At 32.4% G+C, this 9,264-nt stretch overlaps 1 protein-coding gene across 1 annotated transcript; it reads left to right on the top strand.

The window, feature by feature from the left end:
* Positions 1-2,645: 2,645 nt before the first annotated feature.
* LOC115987120 (pectinesterase 2-like) lies at positions 2,646-5,198 on the top strand. Its single transcript, XM_031110591.1, has 2 exons — positions 2,646-3,562; positions 4,510-5,198. The coding sequence occupies exons 1-2, from the start codon at positions 2,707-2,709 to the stop codon at positions 5,196-5,198; spliced, it is 1,545 nt and encodes a 514-aa protein (XP_030966451.1). The 5' UTR covers positions 2,646-2,706.
* Positions 5,199-9,264: the final 4,066 nt, after the last annotated feature.

Below are 9,264 nucleotides of genomic sequence, written 5' to 3'. Positions count from 1 at the left end.
ATGGTTAGGGGTATCTGATGCTATGTTGATTGTTAGATGTATGTTAGTATGTGTGTGAGAGTATGTCTTTAATAGGGTTCAAACATAAGACACAATGATAGGAAGCCAACCTTAGGGTTAGGCAGTTTTGAAGGCCTAACACCTTTCCAAAACCATACCTTAACTCCGAACACATATCTCTAGTAATAAGATTAAAAAGTCATTTTTCGAGAGGATGCTATATATATGGTTCTTAGGCCATTGCAAAAACTAGGTGGCGATTCCCCCCTTGTGTCCTTGTTTCTACAGTGGCGACTCCACTGAGAATTGTGAGTTTAATTCTTATGTGTCTTATGTCTTAAACGAGAGAGAGAGGGAGAGAGAGAGAGAGAGAGAGAGAGAGAGAGATAAGGGGAGGGGAAGGGGAAGGGTCTCATCGGGTTGATGGCAGCGTGGGTAGGGAATCATGAGTTGGCAGCATGGTAGGTTTGTGTTGGGGTCAAACTGGTGATGTGGCGGGTTGAGTGGCAGGATTGGCAACGTGGTAGGCTGAGCGGCAGGCTTGGTTGCCTGGTGGGTTGAGTAGCGGGCTTGGTGGCATAGTGGGCTTGGTGGCGTGGTGGGTTAAGTAGCGAACCTGGCGGCATGGTGGGCTAAGCAACAGGATCGACGACATGGTGGGCTTCATGGCGACGGGATTGGCATAGAGTGAGAGAGTTAGAGATGGAGTTAGAGACTTTGGAACCCACGAATATTGAATAGCATCAATTTTTTTTTTTTATTGGAGCTATAGTGGCATTTAAAAAAGTCCTTTTTAAATTAATTTTTTTTTAGTTGGCCTTTTTTTTTTTAAAGGATTTATATTGGTGTTCATAAACGCCACTATAGGCTATTTTAATTTTTTTTAAAGGACCTATGGTGGTGTTTTTCAAATGCCACTATAGGTTCTTTTTTTTTTTTTTTTTTTTTTTTGGAGGATCTATATATAGTGGTTTCATAAACACCACTATAAGCCCTTGTAAGACCTAGGACTTATATACTATTCGGTGATGACCACAACATGGTGGATTAAGGTCTGTCTAAATCACCGCACACTTTTGGCGCGTTGGTCATTCTACAAGTATAAATACTTATGAAGTATGGAGTGTGGGGGGTAAGAACTAGGGTTTAAATCTCTAAGAGGGAGCTTCACATAAATATACATTTAGATTATGCTAGAATATATTTTGTATCTTGTATTAAAAAAAAAAATTAATGACCACTATATTTGTGTGAATTAATGACCACTAATATTTGAATGACTTTTCAATCTCATTCAATATGATAATAAATAAATAAAGGGAAAAAGAGAAAAAAGAAAATTTCTACTTGCATTTTTTTCAATTTTAGGTGTTTACTTTTGGCCCTTTGGGCTATGAAAGCTTGCTGGCATTTATAAGTTAATCAAACAAGTGGTATAGTGTACTATGTGACTTTTAATTTATGGGTGAAAAATATTGTAGAACTCAAATCTACTTGCTTGGACAATATGAAGAATCTGGACAATTGTTTTGAAGGATCGGGGGAAGAATCATCTAATTATTGTTTATGATCTCAAATTCGTTTAGAACAAAGAAGGCAATATGTTTGAGGTTGTCAGACACCCAGTAATCAAATTGTTTAAGACTTTGTCTTAATCTCTGTGCTAGGCATTTTGCCTGATTATTATAATTTGTGACTATCATTAATGAAGGAATATTGTGATTTTGAAATCTAATCATTTCTGGAAATAATAAAAAAGAAAAAGAAGAACACTTAACGATTACAATATATGTTCACATTTATGCGTGCAGCCGTATATGCAAAGAGAGATGGTATCATCCCGTGGTCCAGCCATATATATATGCAAATTGACCATAAACCAAGCATAACATTCTCAATAACTTATTTTATTAGAGTTAACTTTTACTTTTATCTACAATAATTTTTACAATTTTTTTTTTAATTTTAACAAAATAAACGGATCCCAAACAAACATTTGGTAAAATCTTTCAATAAAAGAATTAAAATCAAATATGGTGTACCATCACAAAAGCCATTAGCCATTGTGAATCTGTGATAAGAGAATGTTACTAGGAAAAGAGAGAGGAGAGCCAAATTGATTAGTCTATTCAATCAAAAAGATAATATTTTTAATTTTGACCATTCATATCATCCTGTGGTCCAGCGATAGATGCAAGTTGACCATAAACCAAGCATAACATTCCCAACCAATAAATGTCCAAAGCCGCTACAATATAGGTAGGCTGTCCAAATTACCTACGTGATTAGAACTCCACGCGTTAAGATTCCGACGCTAAATTTTCAATGATACAATATTTGTTGCATGCATACGCTTTTCTAGCCTCCAAGCATGTCCTTCATCTTCTAAGGTCAAACATACAAAATTTAGTCAATATTAGTAAGTTTTTCAAAAACTATTCCTAACCAAACTACAAACTATTGCAATACCAACGGTATTATAAGTATTATTTTATAAAAACATTGTTAGCCGCTCTAATATGTTAATAAAAACTAGAAGAAGAAGAAGAATAGTTACGTCTCTTATCGTTTTCTTCTTCTATATAAGTATCAGTCTGGAGGCATTAATTAAGTCCCATACAAATCCCAAACACCCAATCATTCACATCTAATATTGTCCCTTGTCTGTCCAACATTTTTTATAGCCTATCTAAAAGGCCAAAAAACATGGCACTTCGAGCATTGATTGCACCTCTATTTGTGTCTCTTTTTCTGTCTCTAACCATTCTTGGTTACTCTCAAGCAGATATTAAAAAATGGTGCAGCCAAACCCCAAACCCTGAGCCATGTGAGTATTTTTTAAGCCAGAAGCTTAATTACCACAGCCCCATCAAGCAAGAGTCCGATTTTTTCACAATCTCAAAGCAACTAGCACTAGAACGTGTCCTAAAAGCTCAAAGTAACATAATTTCACTAGGGCCCAAGAGCAAAAATGCTCGTGAAAAGGCTGCATGGGCAGATTGCCTTGAGCTTTATGAGTATACCCACTACAGGCTTAACAAAACCATTGACCCTAATGTCAAGTGCAGCCAAACCGATGCTCAAACATGGCTCAGCACGGCGCTAACCAACCTTGAGACTTGTCGGGCCGGGTTTATTGAGGTAGGGGTCCCGGACAATCTCTTGCCCTTGATGTCAAACAACGTTTCTAAGCTAATTAGCAACGCTTTGTCTCTTAACAAAGTTCCATACACTGTACCAAGTTACAAACATGGTTTCCCAACTTGGGTTAAGCCTGGGGACCGGAAACTCTTGCAGTCTTCTTCGTCTCCTAAGGCTAATATTGTGGTTGCACAAGATGGTTCAGGGAATTATAAGACGATAAAGGAGGCGATAAGTGCAGCTTCGTCACAGTCAGGAAGTGGAAGGTTTGTGATATACGTGAAGGCTGGGACATACAAAGAAAACGTTGAGATAAAGTTGAAAAATATTATGTTGGTAGGAGATGGTATAGGAAAAACCATAATCACTGGGAGCAAAAGTGTTGGTGGAGGTTCTACAACCTTCAATTCAGCCACAATTGGTAAGTAAATTTAATTGATTTCTAATAATATATATGCTAAATTTTAGTGTTAAGAAATTGTTGTTAATTGGTTCCCTACAAATATTACATATATATTTATATGTCTTAGTGGATAAAATCATGGCTTGGACTAAAAAAAGTTAGGTTAGATATGTGATAGAAGAGATTAATAAGAAGTGAGAGTTTAGAGGTTTGAAAGGTCTGGATCAAGTAATGCAAGAATACCAAGAAACTTCTGACTAGTTCGAAAAAAAATAAATAAATAAAAAATAAATAAATAAAAAAAATGGCACCCCCTTGCATAAATTGACCTCAGTTGAATTTTTAGACATATAAGTCAACTGAGTTATTTAGTGCATAATTTAAAAATTTTAGTGAGATTATTAATCAAACTTCGAATTTGAAAGGAGTCATATTTCATGCATAATGCACGTTATTCATATACCAAACCAAGGCTTCGTTTTGGATTTTAAATTTTTTTTTTTTTTTTTTTTTAAATCCCTCCAGGTAGCACATGTAGGTTTAGGTTCAAAGGATAGAAAAATTGTCTCTTGCATCTAACATATTTATTGGATGTCCCATAACATGGGGTTCTCTTGAGTTTGTAAGATTCACATTTAATACATATATTGGATATGTACTTTCATAATTTTCAAGAGACTTTAGTTATCGATTACATATTTTAGCCTTCTTTTCAAAACTAAGTACGATTACTAAGTCATCTAATTTGACAAGATTTTGTATATATATAATAATGCTTTTATGCTGATAACTATTATCGTATTTAATTACTTGTGGTCCTAGCTAACTTGACACAACTAATTACCCCAAAATATTATGTCTTACAGCTTATATAGTCATAATTTTACTAAAATAATGAATGTTAATCTAGAATTTGACTAAAATATTGACATGAAAATTAAGCTCTTGTTATTTTGAATTTTCAGCTGTCGTGGGAGATGGATTCATTGCTCGCGACATCACTATAAGGAACACTGCTGGAGCAGCAAATCATCAAGCCGTGGCCCTTCGTTCTGGGTCCGATCTCTCGGTATTTTACAGGTGCAGCTTGGAAGGGTACCAAGACACCCTCTATGTCCATTCCCAAAGGCAATTCTATAGGGAATGTGACATATATGGTACAGTTGATTTCATATTTGGAAATGCTGCAGTTGTGTTGCAAAATTGTAAAATTTATGCTCGTTATCCTCCTAACAAGACCAACACTCTCACTGCCCAAGGTAGGACTGACCCTAATCAAAACACAGGAATTTCCATTCATGATTGTACAGTCAAGGCTGCTTCAGATTTAATGTCATCCCAGAGCTCAGTTAAGACATACTTAGGGAGGCCATGGAAGAAGTATTCACGCACGGTTTTTATGAAAACATACTTAGATAGCTTGATTGCTCCAGCTGGATGGAAGGAATGGAGTGGAAATTTTGCCCTCAATACCTTGTACTATGGGGAGTATGCCAACACGGGGCCAGGCTCATCGACTGCTAATAGAGTTAATTGGCCTGGCTACCATGTCATTACTAGTGCATCTATAGCTTCACAATACACCGTTGCAAACTTCATCTCTGGCGGTTCATGGTTGCCGGTTACCAACGTGCCTTACACAGTTGACCTTTAATTTTTTCAAAGAAATTGTTATATGCATGCCTTCAATTTGTTCTATAGTTTTCAATTTTCAATTTACAGCTGAGTTCCTTATGGTAAAAAAATAAGTTGATTGTTGCCAAAAAAAAAAAAGAAGATTGTGTAATAGTTGTCATTCTTTGATAAGTTGTAATGAAGGACTCAAAATAAATAAAAACAATTATGTTTAATATTCTATACTGAACTTTTGGCTAAGGTTGCTTTAGTATATAAAATAAGGTTTCTACATTCTATTGATATGTGTAGATAGATGAACATTTTGAGATACAAATTTCTCAACAAGTCATATAGATAATCAGAGTGCTTGTTTAATAATATGTATGTGATGGATTGTCACGTAAGTCAGGGATGATTTTCCCAAAAAAGTAATGTTATAACAATTAATAACAATGTATTACTTGAATTTTAATTTGACGGTGACCCCTTGTTAATTATTCCAATTTAATTACCCAAATTTTGTGACCAATGGATTTTATCCATAGTTAAGCAAACGACATCATTGACCATTTGAAAAAGTATGTTTTGTTTCTCATAAAAGAAAAAGAAAAAGAAAAGGTATGCTTTTCACTTTTTAAGATTCAAATCTTTGAAAACAAAGTGATAGATAATTAAATCTAGAAGGGATAACATTCAATCCCTGCTAAAAACTACTTGTCAACTTTCTAGAGATAACTGCAAATATTGTTTAACGTCGTGGGAATTGGTTCATATTTTGTTTATGTATAATCTATGGCCAAATAAAACGATTCAGCGATCTTCTATATTGGTTTCTAATTATTTGAGACAGTTATCCAAATAAATTGGTCAAGTTATATATATATATATATATATATATTTATATTTATATATATGTTAAAAGGCCATATTAGAAGTACCGAATTCTCATGTGTGAGCTCATAACGAATCTCTCCTTCTCATGCGAGAATATATCACATTGATCACCCACACCTTAAAGTCTTAATTAACGTGTAAATCTTTTATAAAATCATGAATGAACTACTTAAAAAAAAAAAAAAAAAAAAAAAAAAAAAAAAAAAAAAAAAAAAAAAAAAAAAAATTTACTTTAACTCAGTATTATCGGACTCAATGCTTATACATAAGAGGTACGCTTATAAGAGTTGCACACTTGCACTTGCATTACCATTTTTTCTCCATACAATTATACAAAAGGTTTGATAGCCTAAGACCATCTTATATATATTAGGGTTGGTTCAATACAATTTTAGGTGTAAGGCGGTAACTTTTAAATGAGTCTTTTTCATATTTGAGTAACATTTAAATAATTTACAGTTTATTAACCGTCAATTTGGTTAATATTCAATACTATAATTTTTTTTTTTTTTAATTGCTTCTTATCATTGGTAACACATTAATTTGTAAAATTTATGTAATAAAATTTATAGTAGCATCACTCAATTCTTTGGACCATATTAAGAGTGGAGAAAAAAATGGACAACTTACATATTTTTTAAAATTAAAAAAAAAAATCACATAAAACCCCACATTTGGTTATGAATGTAGAAAATGTAGTAATGTTATGTAAGGCATGGAATCTGACCAATGCATATCACCTCATTGCGTTCTATTATTATATTAATAAATTAGAACTCCAGTCTTACTCACAGAAAACAAAATTTATTTATTTATTAATAAGAGAACCACATTACTTTTTCATAAATAAAATCAAAATTAAAATAAATTATTTCAGTCCTGCAATTGTTTTACTATCCATTGAAATACACACAGATAATCTGTCATATGAAATTTAATTTAATGGCCCAAAATCTTACGCTCATTTCCAGAACCCGTTCCCTGACGATTCAAAAACAAATGGATTTGAAGTTCTTGTATGAGCCCTGTTATTGTTAAAGAATGGGCTTGTATTCTTACAAGCCCATTATGTGAATTAATTTCCATATTTTTTTACATTTACTAATAAATTGAAGCTCAAAGGTGTTGAGATTTTTGAGTATTTGGGAAATGATAAAGTTTAGTTACAAAATTGATTATAACTTAAGATTATAACCTTATTCAATAAAATAAATATTACTATATATTTGGAAAATCTAACTGTTGAATTGCATGTTCTTTACACTCTTAATACACTTATCAAATTTTTTGAATTTTTGTCAATCGGATATTTTTATTATATATATGATTTATAAACTTACATTTTATGCATTTTATATTATAAAATGTTGCAATTTAAACACTTTATTAATGACATAGTTATTAATCTTTAATTTTCTAGAAATTTTGCAAATATGGAATATATAAGAAGAAGATGTAATCTAATGGTGGAATTTTCAAAATTCACCTCCAATCAAAAGATATTGAGAAAGACTGTAGTCTTAACCTCCAACCAATTTTGTAACTAAACTTTGTCATTTGGTTTCTTGACAAATTTTACAATCTTCTGTTATTTTTTATGTTCCAGAAAAAGCCTCTTCAAAAGGATAACAAGGTATATATAGCATGAAACAATACTCTAGGAAAAGCAAACTTCAACACTGCAAATGGGAGAATCAACTTTATTCATGAGAGTGAAAATTTACGACTCAATATAAATAATTTGGTTTTGGTAAAACTTGTTGCCTCAAGAAACCCAATCATTATAAATGACATCATAGAGAGAGAGAGAGAGAGAGAGAGAGAGAGAGAGAGATCAACAAGTGAGCAACACATACAGACATACTTATATTCTTACAAAATATAAGTGTAAAAAAAAAAAAAAAAATTATTTATTTGATATCTAACCCTTAACTCCACGATATACCAAGAACAACCTCCTATCATTAGTCATTGATGCAAAATTCTTTGTAGATGTACACCTTCCAGACCCATTGACCCCCAATCATCACCATCACATGTTCCAAAAAGGTTTTGTTGTACGCCAGTCCATCCTTTCGTCCTTAAGCTTTCAGAGTGCAATTTGTTTTATTTTTGATAGGTAAGGTGAGATAAATGATTTGCAATAGTCAAGTTTATATAGGCTTTAGGAATTGAAAGAAACTCTAGGTCACATTAATTTTTATGGTGCTACATAACAAAAGTACAAAAATTTCTTCCATATTGTTTGCCTAGAAAAAGACGGGCGTTGTGTCATGAACATCTTTTGTGAAATTATCAAGTCTTCCATTGAAGGTAAGTTCCACAAACAAGAAATTAAATACCCCAGTTGGATTTCCATAATAGAATATGGTACCAAAGATGCTTTTAGGTTTTCTTTGTACTCATTAATCTATATATATATATATATATATATATATATATATAAAACCGAAACTTTTGAAACTCCCACAATTTTCCATGTCAGCACAATATTTAAATTAAATTAAATTTTCCACCTCATCACTGTTTTCCTTTTCCAATGCAAATTAGACTTCTAGCCAAATAAGGACACTCTCCCACCGCCTCTACTCTCTCCTATTTAAGAATTGCTTGCGTAGAAAACCTAAGCCCCAAAAACTTATTTTTGCCACAACACAATTTTCTCCTTAAAACTTATTTTTCTTCAAGATTTTTTTTGAGGGCGGCTCATGCTTCACAATTCACATATTCCACTTATGTATTGGACTCCTCTCCTTCTTCGGTCAATGCATCAAGGTTAGGGTTATTTGATTTGTTCAATAAAAATTATAGATTTGTTGCTTTTTCTTATAAGTTTGTCAATTGTTGTTTTGTTTATTTAATTGCTGGGCCTGAATCTTTTAATTAAATCTTCAAATTTTTTTAACCTTTTAAAAGTTTTAATATTTTGAATTTTAACATTTAAAAGGTAACTCATATTTCTCTAATATTTCTATGTTGTGTAGACATATTTTTTTTGTTTATTATATTTCCCCATTGTGTAGTCACATAATTTTTGTTTTGTTTTAACAAATTCTTGGCTCAAAATCTTCTAATTGTTTGGTTTACATATGAATTTTTAAGTTCATTTTTTGCAATACATTTAATTGTCTGGCCAATTTCAATAGTAGAAAAGCTATAATCATGTATTCCCTTCTTTCTATTGTATTTCTCTATTGCGTAATTATATA

This window comes from Quercus lobata, chromosome 4 (genome assembly GCF_001633185.2).
Source record: "Quercus lobata isolate SW786 chromosome 4, ValleyOak3.0 Primary Assembly, whole genome shotgun sequence".
Classification (NCBI taxonomy): Eukaryota; Viridiplantae; Streptophyta; class Magnoliopsida; order Fagales; family Fagaceae; genus Quercus; species Quercus lobata.
Note: the sequence above shows the minus strand (reverse complement) of the source record. Positions and strands in the feature narration are given on the sequence as shown.

Excerpts from the sequence above, each read along its gene's own strand:
- LOC115987120 (XM_031110591.1), top strand. The coding sequence starts at position 2,707 with ATGGCACTTCGAGCATTGATTGCACCTCTATTTGTGTCTCTTTTTCTG. Across the intron at positions 3,563-4,509 it reads CTTCAATTCAGCCACAATTG|CTGTCGTGGGAGATGGATTC; the intron begins GTAAGTAAATTT and ends TTGAATTTTCAG.